Source organism: Neodiprion lecontei, chromosome 1, assembly GCF_021901455.1.
Source record: "Neodiprion lecontei isolate iyNeoLeco1 chromosome 1, iyNeoLeco1.1, whole genome shotgun sequence".
Classification (NCBI taxonomy): domain Eukaryota; kingdom Metazoa; phylum Arthropoda; class Insecta; order Hymenoptera; family Diprionidae; genus Neodiprion; species Neodiprion lecontei.
The window spans coordinates 28966623-28985368 of NC_060260.1; the positions used below are offsets into that span (position 1 = coordinate 28966623).

General features: G+C 37.6%; 3 protein-coding genes across 6 annotated transcripts; 1 reads left to right on the forward strand and 2 right to left on the reverse strand.

The window, feature by feature from the left end:
* Positions 1–2091: 2091 nt before the first annotated feature.
* LOC124296616 (sperm flagellar protein 2-like) lies at positions 2092–8689 on the reverse strand. Its single transcript, XM_046746669.1, has 4 exons — positions 3686–8689; positions 3205–3576; positions 2461–3067; positions 2092–2364 (listed from the first exon to the last, which is right to left on the reverse strand). Exons 1-3 carry the CDS (start codon positions 8687–8689, stop codon positions 2789–2791), a joined length of 5655 nt encoding a protein of 1884 aa, XP_046602625.1. The 3' UTR covers positions 2092–2364; positions 2461–2788.
* Positions 8690–9473: 784 nt separating this feature from the next.
* LOC107220399 (nucleoside diphosphate kinase 6) lies at positions 9474–11056 on the forward strand. 2 transcript variants are annotated; one of them, XM_046739990.1, is made up of 3 exons: positions 9474–9747; positions 10054–10357; positions 10538–11056. In XM_046739990.1, the coding sequence occupies exons 1-3, from the start codon at positions 9670–9672 to the stop codon at positions 10627–10629; spliced, it is 474 nt and encodes a 157-aa protein (XP_046595946.1). In that variant the 5' UTR covers positions 9474–9669; the 3' UTR covers positions 10630–11056. The 2 variants fall into 2 exon arrangements, with proteins under 2 accessions (XP_046595946.1, XP_015514458.1); XM_015658972.2 differs by having other exon boundaries at positions 9477–9747; positions 10554–11056.
* Positions 10605–13876, reverse strand: LOC107220398. Of its 3 annotated transcripts, none has more exons than XM_046739969.1 (5): positions 13529–13873; positions 12650–13208; positions 12270–12569; positions 11906–12045; positions 10605–11782 (listed from the first exon to the last, which is right to left on the reverse strand). In XM_046739969.1, the coding sequence occupies exons 1-5, from the start codon at positions 13542–13544 to the stop codon at positions 11622–11624; spliced, it is 1176 nt and encodes a 391-aa protein (XP_046595925.1). In that variant the 5' UTR covers positions 13545–13873; the 3' UTR covers positions 10605–11621. The 3 variants fall into 3 exon arrangements, with proteins under 3 accessions (XP_046595925.1, XP_015514456.1, XP_015514457.1); XM_015658970.2 differs by having other exon boundaries at positions 13511–13873; XM_015658971.2 differs by having other exon boundaries at positions 11644–11782; positions 12256–12569; positions 13511–13876.
* Positions 13877–18746: the final 4870 nt, after the last annotated feature.

Genomic DNA, 18746 nt, shown 5'->3' on the forward strand with positions numbered 1-18746 from the left:
ATTCTTAGAAATTAAATACAGAAAGATGGACTTGATGCTAACGTAATATCCTTCAGTTTTCGTTGCAAAATAAAATCTTTGACTTGACCGCAGATGAGAGGTTGTTTTTTTTTTCTTTCTTATTTTGAATACATGAATATGTAAATATTTACACTTAAATCTTACAGAATTATCATTCTGTATTAATTTTTATATGGTACACAATTACTGAAGCGGCGTGAAATCGTTATCCTTGCGTCTACCGTTATTTTCCGATTCCCAAATTTCAATTTCAATCGCGAGATTCTATTCTCAACTAACCGTAGCCAGTAGCAGACCTCGACAATCAAGATTGCCAGATGTTAATTGTAATATGTACCAGTAGTACGAATTGTAAAGCATCAAAACCAGTAGCTCTTGGTGTAACGGTGCGTCAAATGTGCAGATTGACGCCATTAGACGTCGCGTTGCTACAAAACACTGCCAGCTTGACCGCACGTGCGTATTACGAGCACGATGCCATCTTAGAACAAACTTATTTCCTGTACAATTAATGTAAAATTATATATTCGATGGATGTTTTCACTGTGAAATTACTTAATAATATCGTGCGATTCTTATACTACAAAGTTGATATGTCTCAACCGTAATTTGATAAGAAATTGTAGGGAAATATACAGTGGTTTCACAGTTGAAATGTGTTTCTCGAAATTAACCACAATTTGTAAATGATTTATCTTCACCTACAAAATTTCGCACAACTGATAATACGTTTTCACGACATGTGTATATATATATATATATATATATATATATATATATATATATATATATATATATATATGTATGTATGTATATATGCGTGTGTATAAATATGTATACATATATGTATATATATACATGTGTTTTTTTTTATGTACATGTATCCTTGATATTGTTGCAAAAACTTGGTTTTATTGCATATTTTCTACGCACGCGATATAATCATTACAGAAATGAAGAGAGAAAAACAACAACAAAATAATTAATATATCATAACTAATCGTGTAATTTGTTAGCTTTGATTAGTATATTCGTGACAATCCCGGCGTTATCTTATGTATATTATTCGTTTAGTATTAAACGGAGCCAACAGGGCTTGATATAATAATAAATCATTACCTGTCGGAGTTCTTAAAAATGACAAAGGGAAAGTGAATAATTAAAAATACTTACTTTTCGAACGGTAACGGCTGGTTAAAATGTTGGTCAATATAGATATTTGTTGATATCTTGAAAAACGAAAAGACTCGAATAAATAATACTATTTGATTTGTTCCTAGTATTTCATAATTGCAAAGACTGCAAGAGATATCAAGTTTCCTGCAACATCTTTTCAAATTGTTTTCTACTGTAGCAAAGTCGATGCAGCAGTGGCGACGCATTTGATAATATGTAAAAATTGTCATATACAAATTAGGGGCGATATTTCTTTTCACCTGCGTGCAGCTATACGAGTCTTTAATAATTAAAGAGAAAAATCAGTGAAAAATCGCAATGAATCTTGATAGCTCAAAGTTTGATGGAACGTTGAACCTATCGAGATTCGTTGGAATTCTCTGGTTTTTTATAATATTCATGAGTATTGTGTAAATGTTGCCAACAACTGCCCGCCGTACTTACGGAGTTAGGATCACTATATTATTATTGTTATCTCAATTACAAATTTTACACGCCCTGTTTGCTTGTGTCTGAAAATTGTATTATAATAATCAACATTCCAACAAGTAATGCGTTGAATAAATCAAATTGTAACAAGGTAGGTGGCTAATATTAATTATTTAAATATAACATCTCTGTGTTATGTAATTAAAAAATCAATGATAATGATGATAATCAAGGGACGTGCCCGCCCATCTCGCAGGTGCAGCAACTTATTAATTATTAATATTATTCGATAATATAAATCTACGATGCGAAAAATATATTTTATAGTAAAGCAGCATGATATTTTTATATGATATAATGTTATATTCTGATAAAAAAGAAAACGCATATTATACATATATATATTCTATATTGATTTATATTGCTATGAAGAAAACTTATATTGATTCCCAGAATAAAGCATGTGATTGTTGTATTAAAATGAATGAGAAATTTTGTATTGCAATTTTTAATAAAAAAATAGCCAGTCTGCGTATTACTTAAATTCCGTTTGATTCCCAGGCATTCGTTCACTCCTCAGAAAATGGAATACCTTATAACAGTGCTAATTGCTGTTACGACGATAAATGTCGAGATTGTCTCCGTTGAGTATCTTACGGCAAAAAGAAAAACGTAAATTTTTTCCACCCAAGGAATCTACCGAAACCGGTTTGTGGTTGCGAAATAGACCTGTAGATACTGAACAGAAAAAGAAATGAAATTTTGTTGCATCATCTTATAGTATATAGGTTAAAATATTTTAAATATGTAAAATGATAGTGTAAAATAAATTACCTAGCTAGTCGTAAAACGTACTGTTTATTCATTTGTAAAGGTGTTTTAACACACTCATTTCTGCACACGATTCATTGATATATCGAATTATTATTTCAGAAGGCTGCACGCCACCCAGAACTAACATCATTATGGCTACAATTATTCTTGATAGAGCTGATTTTTACAAGTCCACCGATGATTCCAGGTTCTTATCATTCATCACGAATCACAAATCCGTTAATAAATACATTTACAGGTATCATGACGCAAGTCATGACTTGTATAGTCACGTCACGTTTACTAAAGGTAAGTGGTGCACTTTGTTAATTATTTTTAACATCTCCAGTCAGCAGTTGGTCGTCTGTTTGAGATTATATTTCTTGTTCAACAGATCACGAAGGATGTTGCCAATATTTTTCATCGTGAACGTACTGGTAGAGCTTAGCAGGTTTGTGATAAACCCATGGTTCACCAGTCGGTGAGAAAGAACGTAGTCCTGCTCATTCCTGATTTCTGTATCTAAGAGATCGGCGTAGACTTTGTCCAGGCAATCACGTAGGCACGAAGTGGTGCCTAGGATGTCAGGTTGCCGTGCATGCCAAGGTAAGGTAGCTAAAAGTACTGCCTGTAAATGAAAATGAAGCATACGTTATTACGACGCTTCGTTGATCTTCTGTAGCTATATACTGCGTAATCTTCGGTTACAGTTACAGACCCATTAAATTATTGACGATGAACATTAATTTTCGTTTTATCTTGTACCTGACAAGCTTCCCGAGGTATCCAATGAATAACGACGGGCTTGCCGATGATGCCCAAGGATTCCTTGCTGTATCCTTCGGCCAAAATGGTCGATCTTGAAATTTCCTGATCGGATACGTACTCATCAGATGCTTTGCTACCAGGCGGAGGAAAAGAATAAGGGGTCGAGAGTACTACATTAGGTGGTAACAGTCTGGAATTGCCAGGTGATACTGAATTCGTATACTCGATACTAGTATTCCGCTTTTGCTGAGAGGCGGTTGATTCGATTCTGTCACTGTGGTCGTCTAGGTTGTCAACCTCTGAGATCGTGATACCTTCTGTTAGCTCCAGCGTGTTTTTCAAGACATCGCTTATAACGTTTGACACGTTCTGAAAGAGTGTTACGTCATCAGAATAGGTCGACCCGACCGGGTTACACGGTTCGGATAAATTCAATCAATTCGTCACCCGCACCGAACAATCCAAGTGCTGAACTAACCTTTTCGGCGGCTTCCCATTGATCATTTCTCATGGCCATTTCTTCGGCAGCGAGGCGTTGCTGCTCTAATAATTCGGCAACGAACTCCTCGCCCTCTTTTTCGGATACACAAATTTTATCACCGAGAACTAGCGTCAGTGCCTTGCCGAAACCTTCTCTTGGGTCGTAATCTTTGCAGAACGCCAGAAGAAACGCGGTGTAATTCACGTTCGTGCATCCCGACACAAACATCTCGCATAATAATTCCTTCGCAAGCATTAGCCGCACGGTTTCCTGCGGAGTAATATTACGGGAGCTTGCCGGAAATGTACTATCAACAGTGGAGTCGTTGCTGTATAGTGACCTTTTCGACTCAGACGGTGTTTTTGGTAAGATTAATCCGCAGGTCTTTTCGATCTTAGCGTATTCTCGTTCCTCTTCGTACATTTCCTCTTCGTTACGTTGATAATCCTCATGGAGGAGATTTTTGCAGGCCGGATCTTTCAGGTCACAATTTGTGAACCAGTATTTGATGGAATGAAATTGATCCCTGGTTACCATCTCAGACAGGGTTGGGTCCATGGCTATAAACTGGAACCTCATATCTAGGATATCTTCATCGCTGGGCATCGATATGTCCATAGCATAGATAATGAATTCCCTCCAATCGACGTACTCCGTATCTCCAAATATCTCTGTAACCAAGTATGGGACATCGCAGGGACGCAGTTGTGACCACAATGAAGGTAGATGGGATATTACACCTTCGTCTTCGCCGCAGGCGATAATGTCCTCGAGGATATAAGTGAAAAAACGTTGCGGAAGACTGCCGTGGGGTGCCACATACCGGAATATATCCATCAGGCGACCAAGTTGTCCCATACGAAATTGTGAGGGTAATTTTGCTTCACGTATTGGCTCAGGAGGAGGAGTTGGTTCATCCGGATACATCAGAACGCTTGATCTGACAATGAAGCGGTCCTCGTCCAACAGTAACTCTTCTTGAATTGGTATTTCTTCTTCGATTGCCAAACTAAATACTGATGCCATTTCGTTTACGCTCTTGATCTCTCTGTTGTAGCGATCGTTGGTGGCAGTCATTACGTTGGAAAAACATCGCTGCATAGTTTCATAGAGAAAACTGATGTCTGATAGAGCAGCGTTCTCTAACAATTTTAGTCTGAGGAGTATTCTATTTATTTCAAATTGCAAGGCAGATCGCCATTCACAATACAAATCAGGTCCTCGCTTGAGAAGTTCAGCCATTAGTTCGGCATCAACTGTGGGTAGTAATTGATTTTTGGCCATCTGGATTCTACCTTTAGCGTCAGGGGTAAAGGACGTTTGTTCTTTCTTTAAACTTTCTAACAACGATAGCGCCTGAGAATCAACGACATTTCGTGCGTACATGATATTTGCATGCACCGCTTGGTAGCAGATAATTTCTCCGGTAAGGTGAGGTGTTTCCTCAGCAGAAATTAGCAATTCAGCAATCTGTTTTTTGATACGAGTACAGTCGATGATAGGTGCTTTGTGTGGAATTTGACTAGCAACATTTTTGCCAGTTTTCGATGACGCTGTTTCCTTTGCTGCAGGTTTTTTGGCTTTTACAAGCGATACAGTTGACGAAGAAATCATCAATTCGTTTGAAATTATTTCCAGTCTTTGAAGAGGAAGTTTCGCTAAACGATTCTCGGAGATGGGTCGTTGTAGCATAGAAGTGTAATAATCCTGAAGAAGTTGTACAGTATCGATGTATCTATCTACTTCAGCTTCAATCATGCATATGTAGAGATTAGCCAAGACGACCATTTCCTCAGCTGTCCAATCCAATCTGATTATTCGTTGCCTTTCTTCCTCAGCCTGTTTTCGTCGTTCGTCGCAAATTTCCCAAAGTGCTTTCTGAAAATCGGCTACTCTACAATGCAACTCACACTTGACATCCAAGTCATCGCGCATGTCCATCGCAATATCATTATAACTCGTATGAAACTTGTGTAACAAATCTTGCTTGGAATCAGGCCGTTGAATGAAGTCTGTCATGTGTTTAGTCACATAGTTTCGGTAGGGCACAATGTGTGAGTACTGCACTCTTTTTATAAAGAATATTTCTTTAAGGTCCTCAATATAAACAGTTTCCATATTTTCCCATAGGTTTGCTAAGGCCTCCAACAGCAACGGAGCTTGAGGAAACTTGATCCATTCCCAAACATCTTCCCCGGGTTTTGGTGGGGTCGGTTCGACAGTTACTGTACTAATAGTGTTGTTCAAATAGTTTGCACCTTCACCTTCATAATCACTTTCTCCTCCCCAGTCATCGTTCACCGGTTCAGGACAGGGTACGAACTGTTTGACTATCGGAGTTTTGCTCAAGGGTGGGTTTGCCTCTTCATCTTCTAACGAATCCAAAGCTTCGCCGAACAGTTCAATAGATGGAACTCGTGGAATTGACATGTCTCCAATAGCGAGTCTACATAATCTCTTCAGCGTGAATAGATCGAAGGATGTGTAATAAACTGCATAAGCAATGCCTTGAGTAGTATAAAAGGCATCCAATGGCGTTGTGTCTTCCGAAAGTATCTCAAAAATGTCTTCCTCGCGTATGTGCATATTTTTAGGTTTTGGTAATGCTCGAATATAAGCCGTCATGTAAGAACTCAATGATTCCCTGCGTACGTTCGGTATTGGATTGTAGACAAGTCTAGATTCTCTGCAAGAACGAGAGAACTCGCCCAAGTTCTCATCTTCGTACGTTATCCTTGGAGGTACCTGGTTCAGTTCATCAATATCACCGTCAAGATCATCGGATATTTTTTTATCCTGAGGTATTTTAATACCTGTGAGAGCCGACTCAAGTTGTGCCATCTGATCAAAAGTGTTGGGATAATCAATCAAAACCCATCCTTCTATGTCGTTCAGACTCTTCATGTATTCGATAAGGATTTTCGTGTTCAATTCATTGGACAATGGCTGGCCCAGAGTGAGAAATTGATAAACCCATTTGCCAATGTATGCAGAATTCGAAAGATCCGGAGACATATCTTCATTTGGAATAACGCGAGGTGTCTGCGTTTGCTTATCAACAATGCGTGTAGTCATTTCCGTTGTTTTTGAAGGTCCCATAGGTGTTGCCTTCTTCTTAAGAGTAGTGTTTTTGTTCCCGCGTGAAGTTGGGTTATTTAGTGCAGTTTTCGACGATACTTCGTTCTTAGACGTTATGGCACTCAGATCAATGCAAGAGAAATCCTTCATTTCGTCTTTGAAGCATCGTAGGCAGTAATTTATTGCATCCTCCATGAAAATGAGTTTAATACCTCGGTGATTCAGCAATGACTGTATTGTTGGATAGACAGATGTGTCCAATACGCCGAGAAGGATGCAAGCTGAGGATACCTTGGGCACTGAAGCAGGCTCTGGCTTTGACTCTGGGGGATACACGTAATCTAAGAGACGATGGACGATGTAGCCAAGTACAATAATCCCAAGCCTGAGTATTTCCTCGGTTTCCAAATCAATATCTGGCATAAATTCGTCCCAAGGTGCGCTTACGTTCAAATAATTGTCGAAATCAGCGTCATTGAGAACCTCTTGACGCTCAATTTCTGCTCTGAAAATATCTTCTACTTCATCTTCAGGGTTTTCCTCACAGAGATATTCGATATTGTCAATTGATGAAAAAATTGGTTGACTCTTGATAAACAAGGCTTTCCATTCTCCCCAAATCTTGGCCGGAATAAAGTTATCGTTGCTTTCCCGATAAATGGCTGCCTGCACAGCGATGTCAATGAGATCGTTCAAGACATCATTACAAATAAGGTAATTCCTTTCGTAACAATTTTGTATTTTTCGTTCGTGAATTCTTCTATGTAATTCACACAGTCTCGAACACTCAGCCTCAATATCCTGACCTTCTCTGACGGCAACTTCATGTTCCCTAGCAAGTTCTATATTGTGTTCGGTCCTCATTCTTTCCTCCATCAATTTATTAACAATTCCTCTGTTCTTTGCGATCCTTTGCTTTTGATCTCGAATTTCGCAGAGTTTGGTCATCATTTGTTTTTCGTACTGTGACTGGGAGAACAATTTCTTGGCGACGGCTAGATCAAATTCAGTCTCTTGGTTGGCCACTTGTTTTTCCCACAATTTCGCCGTCAAAGATTTTTCCATTTGACTTTTACATCTATAGCTCTGCGATGCTCGCCGCGTTCGATCTTTCATACATTTTACATACGTCTTAGCAGCCTCCGGATCAGCCGGTGCTGGCTCCATTGCTTCACCAAGTTTTTTCTCGTTGCAAAGCTCATGATAGGTATATTTTTCTGGACTGCGTACCTTGTGCTGGCAACTAAAGTTGTGCAACTCCTGTATTTCCTGCTCCGGAAATGGTCGTATATAATCCATATGAACCTCACTTTCTTTTTCCATGATGTTCTCTGTTAGTATTTTTTCGGTGGAGTGTACTTGTTGTTGCTTTGATACGCATAATTTTCGGGCAAGTATGCACCTATTTAAGATTGCCTGGAATTTGTCGCGGTGCCAAGCGATTACGCTTGCATTACTTACAAGCTGGCCAGCAAGTGGATTTTCCGAGCATACTGGAGGCGGTGACTTATCTGGGACTGTGCTAACATCAAACTTTGACGACTGTGGAATGAACTTTTCTCTTTCTTTTTGTTGGGTAATAAAGTGAAGCTTGTCTTTACCCTCCAAACTGACGAAAATCTTGTAGAAAAGTCGTGTCGCTGTAGTACCCTGTCCGTTGGATATCTCCTCGATGGTATCATCGTCGCAATCTACCCCGATAAACTTGAGCCACACGCGAAGAAGTTTCAGATTAACCCTTGCTAAGGCTGGGTCCTCCGTGCTATGTATCGTGCTGATCTGGGCGTTGTCAATTATGTCGTAACTGTGAAGAAGCTGAGCTAGAAGAGTACCGTCTCTGGTAATTAAACCAAAAACGTCTGGATGTAGATCGATCATTATTCCTAGCCTATTTTGAAACCATGTTTTTAAAACTTCACTCATTTTCAACACTGCGCGGTAAGTTACGAATTCAGTATTTACATTCGCGGTCGCAGAAAATTTTGTTACTGTTGTGAGACGACCAATAAATAACTTTTTGAATAACTATAAGTGCTGTGGTGATATTAATTCATTGAAGTGAAACTGTATTTGATTACATCGATTTTGTAGACAATTTCAAGCCGTACTGGGTGTATTTTCCTTCTATATAGTTGACATCTTCAGTACATGAGAGATGCTATGTTTCATGAGGATTCAAATGGCTAATGCTAAAAGTATAAACATCAATGCTCTGCGACTAGTCTTATGATATTTTTTACTATTTTGATTGAATGAAATATCGGACTTGAAAATTTTAGCAACAAACTGACTCAAAAAAGGTTGGTATAAAAATGATATAAGTATTTGAGATGTCTCTTCTGAACAATTGGTTGGTGAGTTGATCCTACCATTTCTATCCATCCGAATATGCCAATAGTAGGTATGCATGCTCTGGACCCGTGCGCGTTTGGTTGCCAGAGTTTACTGCGTCAGGCGCAAGAAATTTACAATATTCTCTGGTATCATACATAAAACTTTTATCGTTCATTTTTAATAAGTGTTTTGAAATTTTCAATGCATATGGAACATTGATATTCAACTCAACAGTAGAGTAAATACTAGTACAATGGGCAATTCCTTCGTTGGCTGTTCCTTTGCCAGTACCACGCCAATACAATATATCCTAGTCCGGTTTCACTATCGTTGCGCCAACCGCGGTCAAAATCGAAGTTTTGATCGGAGCCCGCGCTTTGCGGCATGGCGCGGATCTTGAGCGGCTTGTCAGCTGTTGGCTGTGGCAATTGTGTACCATTGTGTATGGTAGACGTCAAGGTGCTTACCTTTGCCAAAAATGATTGGGCAATGAAAAATTCGAATATCTTGACAGTAGTGCAGTAAGACTTAACGTCATCTAAACTTTCGGGTGAATAAAAAATGCTGAGATGAAATCAAAACAACCTCTCCAACTTACACTAGCAATACTAAAGCCGCATGTAGTTAAATCTCCGTTTGTTCTTCAGGTAAATTACTATCTAATTTCAAATGCAAAAACGTCTGGTGTGAGAGATCAATTATTTATATCAATATTGCGATCATATTGAGTAAGCCTCACCTCAGAATGCATTGAATGTCATCATCCGTCGTGCACCTCCGCAAAGAACCTAACGTAACCTCAGTGAAAGTAAATAAAAAAAGTCGTCAGATACCTTGGTGACAAAATTAAACCGAGTGTGCCTCAAATGTCAAAAGCATGGCTGTAAAAAAATGCGAACTACTAGTGTTGAGATCGGCACGTGTGTTGTATGAAAAATTCTTTCAACTTCCAGAAAATTCGTGACTTGATAATTGATGAGGGTTTCAAAGTTGTCAGATCTCGTAGAACGATAATAACACCAATGGAGGCAGAATCGTTTTATGCAGATCACAAGGAGAAATTTTTCTATAATAGATTGATGACCTTTATGTGCAGCGGTCCTTCAGACATCCATATTCTGACAGCTCATGATGCGATAGCTAAATGGAGAACATTGATGGGTCCAACAAAAGTATATCAAGCCCAATTTCATGCACCTCATACTATCAGAGGGATGTATGGACTGTCAGATACAAGAAATGCAACTCATGGATCAGGTAATAGCATGAGAGAACTTTTATGCTTTGTACATAAGCAAAATAAATTCAAGAATTTCTGAATCCTTATACTTTCCAAGATTGAGCGTCTTATGAATTAACTTCAAAGTACATTTCTAAGATTATTAGTGTACTAGTCCGCAAGTAATTCAAATAGCCCTGTGTAAAATTCATTGATAGTGGCCTCATGTTTCAGACTCCCCAGAATCATCAAAACGAGAAATAGCCATATTTTTCAAAGAATTCAACATAGAACACTGGTTCAAAAATGAAGAGATTTTTTACAATTCAGGAAATTTAAAATTTGATCCATCTTTATTCATTCATACCATTGACAGAACTAGGAAAATAAACGAGAGTGACCAAGATACAACAATGATTTGAAGTTTAAAATTAGCAGACAAACGCCTTAAACTTTTGTCAAAAGAGATAATAGAGGCCCGTTTCATGATCCATAGTTCTATAGAAGTATCAGGGGTTCGATGTATTTGAAAAAAATTTCATTGTTGGGCTTCATTATCTTATTTCTGTAGAAAGTATCATGTTTGTCTGGTTGTTTCAGCTTTCTGTTCAACCATGAATGCACAATTCACCAATGATATATTTACCATGATGTATTGTATATAAGAATCATACCTTCTGATAGTTGATTATGTAGATTATAAATAAAGGTAAAGCAGCAATGAAGTAGGTTGTGAATTTGGTAGTCATATTATTTATCCTTTCGAAGCTACTTGTTATCGTTGCACTTACCTCCCATGTACCTGAATCTATACTTCATGAATCAAGAATGGCACTAAAAATTAAAGATTTTACTATATTCAATGTAGGAATACACGTTGATGTTAATATTGAATGGGTATCGATTCCTGTTCTATGTTACACTGATCAGATCACTGGAAATTTACAAAACACAGTCATGCAGTAGAAATAAAAACATATGTTTTTTAAAAGAATAATTTATTGTATTTTTCTTTTGTACTTGAAATCTTGATGTTTAGTATTAGATCACCCTAATTTAAAACAGACTAGTTAATTTACATGCGTCAAACAAATATTTACAAATTATTTCCTGGATTAAATATTTTTGTTCAAAACAATTCAATCTGCTAGATGCCTACAATATTTCTTGAATTATTTAAACGAAATACAAATCCTTCCATACTATAAGTCAGACATATTATACAATATACACAAGTTCTGCAACGCATGATAATGTGTACCAAATTGATAAATGCACCACAAATCACATGTGATAAAAACTTCAAGCGTTAATTTTGACATAGACTTTTGGTCTCGAAAATACTTTTATACCCTCTTCTATTTTATTGAGCTGTTTCTCAATTTCCATTTTTCGTTTCTGGGATCTCAGAGTGTCAGTTTTTATTGGCATCATATTTAATTCCTTAACAAATTCTTGATAGTCTGCAAATAATATGTTAGTATGTTGTAAATAACATGTTAGTATTTCATCGTTCGAAATGATGTAATCTTTTTATAATTATTCTAACCACAGTTAATAAACAGCAAGTAGCAGCAGGTACTCACTTTTTTTCAACATACGGAGGGTCTCCTGGCGTTCACTGTCAGGCAGCGGGACGTGGCCATCTGGACAGTCAGGATCTGGTGCCTCTTCTTTCGCCTTTTGTTCTTTTTGCAGCTGTGCCTCTTTCCGTTCTCGAAGATATCTGTAAGTAGAAAATGTCCATTCAAGACAAGATTATGAACTATCACGATGAAAAATCAAAACCGAAACAAAAAAAATAAACTTAAAATTAATTCTAGAGTATGGAAGATTAGTTAAAATTTTCAACCTATCCAAAACTGAAGCAAGACAAAAAAAAAAGTAACGAGTCTACTTGCAGATAACGAGTAAAAGTAATGAAGAGAGAAGTTACTTTTAACATCATACTTGGGAACAACACCCTTTCGATAATGAGTGGGAGGTACGCCATTGTTAAGCTGTGTAGCCATTTTGGTAGCAATTGATGTTTGCTGTTTGTTCAATTTAACAAAATCCGTTCCTTCCTCACGGGACGAATCTAAGTGCAGATCAGGTGATTTGGGTGAAGGAGATGATGGTGTTGAACTAACATCCCCACGATCCGAGGGAGAGTTAGCACCTTCACGTGGTGTTTTATTATTTTGTAGTGCTACCTCCATTGTTTTGCACATAGCCAAATCCAGTCTAGGACTCCGTCGGGTAGAATACCTAAATAAAAATTATTGTTCAGAAACAAAGTTGCAAAAAGTAATTGCAATATCTTTCAAGCAGGCCATGAACACTAGTACCTAATTGTACCCTCGGCATACAAATTGCTCATGTGTTTAGCATCCAAAGTTTGAATTCCCTGGCTTCTATATTTTACTTCAGTGTTACTATTGCAACAATGCCCACAGTTTAGGTTTGGGTCTGAAGGAGCCTTAGTCATGTTGCTTTGCAGCTTTTTATTCAAAACTGCTTCACGAGTTTTTCTCTTGAGTATAGGACTCTTTGCATTACTATGCAGTACCATGAATCCCTTCTGAACTCCTGCTGTGGTTTTACTTTGCAAAGTTGGGGCACTATTTTTGGAATGAGGTTGAGCCTGCGACTTGGATTTTTCAGGACCATCCAATTTCTGTTTAGCAGTTGATGTGCATGTTTTATCAGAAAAGTCCTCATCTTTAGCTTCACGAAGACTGGAGTTCACCCGCGATGCTATGTTCTGATATCGATTAGACGCTTTTTGTTGCCTTCGAATTTGTAATTTTTGTAATTCCTCAACTTCCTTGTGATTGTGAAAATAATGCTCCATTCGCCGGAGATTTTTCACATTTTCATGTATGAAGTTTTTTCGCCTGTTTACTTCTGCATTTACAAAATTACACAAGTGCTATTAATTTCAAAGAATAATAAATGTAACAATACTTTTCAACATGTATATTGTGCTGAATATTGCCATTGATCAACTAGGTCATCGTAAAGTGTGATTTTAATAGTATGTAACCTGACTTAGGTATGGGTGATAACTGCATAACTGACGATAAACTTCAACGTATTCGAAATTGTTCAGGAAACAATATTAAGTAGGTAGAATCTTAAAATAACAGAAGATAATTTGTAAACAGCTTTCCTTAACAATATCAACTAGAAAAGCTGTCTGGACTTACTGGGTTCGGGAAACACACCTTTCAATGTCGCCATTTTCAACGTAAAATCTATAACAATTGTTTTGTATGCGGAAATATCGTTGATAAATCCCGGTGGAATCTATAGGTAAACAATTAGACACCGAATCGACTCGAAATTATTATATGAAACCTGAAGTGACTAATTTTATTCTAATGTTCGCACCAGGTATAATAACATACTTAATCGATATAAATTTAATTTATCTGCCGAAAGCAATGAAATCAAACTTATCACTTCAATTTTGCGCACATTCCCGTTTTCAAACAAACAATTTTGTTTACAAAGCAAATCATGGCCACTCTGACATTTCTGCTGACATTTTCAGTTGCTACGAATGTTCATAGTGCTGAAATCTAGAAGCTGCCAAACATTACCGACATCGTAGTCGATAAGTCAGCTCGTGTTATAGATGGCGTGGAAATGATAACTGCCACGCAAAGAACCAGCAACCTCCATAACGTTGACCGAGGATATAGGTATAAAGACTGATAATCTTGTGTTATTTTGCGTAAGAGTTTGCCGGGTTTGAGGGAATTAGCAGTTTCATATATCATCAATCAAGCAACTGACCACACCGGTAAAAGAAGTTCTTCATAACTAAGAACTATCGCGTACAAAACGTTGGTAACATACAGTCGTCATAGTGAAATTGAAAAGCTGAGAAAATCCCGTTCAAAAAACATCCGCAATTGGTTGGAGAATTCATACTTCGCCTCATGTCGCATGTTACGGCAATGCTCTAAACATTTGATCGCGTTATGCGTAGCTTACGCGGTGTTTTCACCCAGCCGCTAAGACCATAGAGATATATAAAACAAAGCGTAAGCAACGGTGTAAGCGTCCCGTGAACGGATTTGAATCGGTTCTCTAAACGACAGCAGATAATAATTCTAAACAGCAAGGCAGGCGCGTGCAGCTACCCCCACTCCATGTGAAGCGCGACAGCGCGAGGGGGGGGGGGGGGCGAATTATTATGTTCCGTTCTTCAGAAAACTGAGTTAGATTTCTTCCGAGCGCCGTGCAGCATCAGTCGTTTCCGAGCAATCGGAGCGAAATCACGTGCTCTCAGTATTGGTTCAAGATTCAGACCGCGTTGTTCAGGTGATGTCACGTTGTTCGATCAGTGTATTTCCACCATACTCATCTGTGAATAATATACGAGGAGCAGCGTGTAACCTGAAGGAAAACCGAGTTACTGAAATAAAAACATCCTGCGAACGTTGAAGGTGAATTTCGTGTCCGAGTTTTCATTGTTTAGTGTAACTTCAGATTACAGTGATGTCTACTTTTGTCTTTATGCGTGGAGTATCAATTTTTTTTTTTGGCTGATTTTCGGTAAATGCGCAATCGCATTGTTAGTAAGTTTGTTCGGTCAGTTCAAATAGACAGCTACGACAAAAAAAGTGAGTGTAGTATCGAGTGTTAGTGTTATTGCGGTGCGGATTTTGTGGATTATAAGAGATTAGTGAAGATCTAAATTGTGTAAAACGTGCGTCGCTTCACTAATAACCATGAGATGCTACAAGAACTACTACATCTAAAAGCGTGGAGCAGCCCAGAGTCGAGGTAACAATACTTATTTTAGTTTTGGTCTTGCATAAAATGCAATGCAAAAATATGAAACTAGATAACACTAATAATTAATTTGAAAACTGAAAAGCCAATTTGATAAATTAATTCAAGTGTTCTATTTTGTTTTTCAGAGATTTAAGCAGAGACTTCCGAGTAACTTTTTCATTTCTCGGCAACGTTGGTGAGGTTGCATGTGTTAGGTTACGGGTATTTCCCTGGGATTCCTCTGTCACGTGGCGTGGCGGTAGCAATTGTTACACAAATCTTCGATTTCTTAGCTTCATGGATAGGCTCATTCGCGATGGCAACGTGCTTGACTTTGTCGAATAATTTTTTTTTGGCATTTAATTTACCATAGCCTGCTTGAAGTTAGAAATTTTGCACGTTGCTAAAAGTGGAATGAGCATCGCGACAGGTAACCATCGCTTATTCGACACTCGCGAGGTCGGATTGCGTTTCGTAACTGATGTAAAAATCTACACTTGAATTTACCGATGTCGTTTAAGTGGTGGGTTCACCTGAGGTTTGAACGAATTCAATTATTTACATTATTGTTAAATCGATAATATTCCAAATTCTGGCATAACGTAACGTAATCAAATTGCATCTTATATTATATATCATTTTCAATCTTTTAACAGCCAACAAGTATTGATCAAGTGCTGGCTTAGTTCGCTTAGAAAAATGCTAATTGGTATACAGGATGTTTTAATCAATTTTACAAAAGGTTAATGTACCGATAGTCTGCTAGTATTTAATAAAATAATACATACAATACGAGGGTTGGCGGCATACAACCGCGATACTGTATTCTCAGTAGGCAGACTACGATACAAAAACATTTTGCTCCCAACAGGTAAACAACGAAAGTGTAAGTCAGTGACCACGGCGCAAATGATGAAGAATGATGTGTGTTGGAAAAAATGGAGAATCGTTTAGATCGAATATAGGTAACCGGGTAGGTAGGTGGACGTTTTGGGACCCGTCGCGGGGTTTATGCATGTGTGTGTGAGTTTCTCTTTTCCGTTGGGTGGTTCCGTTGGGAAGCAGGCGAGGGTAGGAAGGTCGCGATGAGCCGTGATGTTACTAACTTTTGTAATCCACAGCGTCAAACGATCACAGAAACTTTTTTCCAAAAAGACTCCGTATTCGAGTCTCTCGACCATTTGCAAGCATTTGATATTAACGAAATCGAATTTCCCATTTCTTATCACTCTACAACCATTTTTCAATCGTTATTCAATTCAATTATTTAGGCATTACCGATCAGTATTCCATTCAATTGATCTCTGTGATCGTCTGAATGGGCAAAACGCATTTCTGGACCATCTATCGCGTTCCGTGGTACGCTAGATGGGGAGAGATGCTGAGCTCGAAGACGTCGCGTCGAAGAGGACCGCCGACCGTCACGCCACACAATAATGCATGCCCTCCAACCTCCCTCCCGATATCGCTTTGTATTCTGAGAACAACAATCCGCATAGCAATGTATCTAATTTAAAAAGATGCAGATGTGGATTGGGTTTCTAGAGAATTTTCAGGACAAGTTCCCGATAATACAAATTTTTTAATAGTTTAATCTGTCGCGGCCTTATTGCGCGCAGATTAATCACGAGAATTGTACGCAGCTTTTTGCGTGTAAATTAATAACCGGTATCGGACACGTTTTTTGCGCGTCCATTTGTCAAGTAGCATATAAAAAAAGTTACGCACACTCTATGTGCTGATCTTTCAGCTCTTCGGTCAATTTTTTGACGAATAATAAAGTTGTCTAGTTCCATGCCGCCTTTTGCGCGTGGACTTGATACTTTCCAGTTATGAGAGAAAGTGCGGCATTAGAAAACCTGCGCTCAACGCGCAGGAAAAAAAATCTCGATAGTGTATACTGATAATGGAGAATATTGTTGTAAGCATTTATGAAACATGTCTGAAATGTACAGAAATACTTGTTTAACTGATCGCATTATTTTCTATTTCACAGAAACAAAACTAATTTTTTAACAAATGCACTGAGAACTTTAGAATGTTCAGTCGAAAAAGATATTCACTTTAATAACCAAAGCAGAAAAAGATGTTTCAAAAAATTTAGAATGTGTTTTTTTCATCAATACAAATAATAATTTAAGCAACAAATATTAAAGCGAATATCATCTTGAACTCGACCCATTTTTTGCCAGTGTTATGGACTTATGTGATTGTGCTAACCATACCTTCGTCTGTTTCAGCTAATAAAACTTTTAGTCTGTTTCAGATAATCAGATTTTCTGTTTTTTTCAGCTAATCAAACTTTTTGTTTGTTTCAGTTAATAAAACTTTCTACCTCTTTCGGTTAATCAAACTTTTTGTCTGTTTCAAATCAAACCTTTTGTTTGTTTCAGCTAATTAAACCTTATGTCTGTTTCAGCTAATCAAACTTTTTGTCTGTTTCAGCTAATAAAACTTTCTACCTCTTTCGGTTAATCAAACTTTTTGTCTGTTTCAGCTAATTAAACCTTATGTCTGTTTCAGCTAATCAAACTTTTTGTCTGTTTCAGCTAATAAAACTTTCTACCTCTTTCGCTTAATCAAACTTTTTGTCTGTTTCAGCTAATCAAACGTTTTAACTTTTTAGCTCATCAAACTTTTTGACGTTTTAGCTAATCAAACTTTTTATCTGTTTCAGCTGCTAATCAAACCTTTTATCAATTTCAGCTTATCAAACCTTTTATCTGTTTCAGCTGCTAATCAAACCTTTTATCAATTTCAGCTTATCAAACCTTTTATCTGTTTCAGCTGCTAATCAAACCTTTTATCAATTTCAGCTTATCAAACCTTTTATCTGTTTCAGCTGCTAATCAAACCTTTTATCAATTTCAGCTTATCAAACCTTTTATCTCTTTCAACTAATCAAACTTTTTGACTGTTGCAGCTAATCAAATCTTCTGTCCGTTTCAATTGATTTGTCCCTTTGTTCGTTACTTACATTTCTTACTCATCTAAGCTAATTATATTTTTGTCTGTATCGACATATGTCACTAATTGTATTTTCATCTGTTCCAGGTAACTGAGTTTTATTGACGATACTGAAAAATCAACGTTTCAATTTTCAGGCTTAGGTCTGGTTCAGGGTCAGTCATCTTGTTTTCTCCGATAGACAGATTTAGCGATGTAGTTCAGAATCATCATGGCCACAAAGTGTGTTAAAATTTGTTCAGCTGTAGTTTTTTAAAATGATTTAACAGTCTTTTATTGCTATCGTTTTAGTGTCAGCGTTTTTTCTCGAATCGCTCACAGGTCATGTTCGGTTTGTATTTCACTGTAGAATTAGGTATACAGCTATGTCGTATTTTAGGGGTTGTGCTTATTCTACTCAGATTTGTTTCCATTTCTTCAAAGATTTCTGCATCGTCTTCCAGCAGGTAAATGCCATTGTCTTAGAGCGATTCGTGATTTCGATCTTGGTCTAGTGAATTGTTTTACGTATTTATCAGGTTCTCCATTTTAGTGATTATATCATACCTCATAAGAAAAAAACCGTGCACGAACATCCAAAGTCAACCACAGTTCACCTATAAGATAAAAACAATGATCCTTCATCAACAATTGAAACAACCATCTTTCATCCATAATTAAAACAGTCATTTTTCATCAATAACTAGTCGG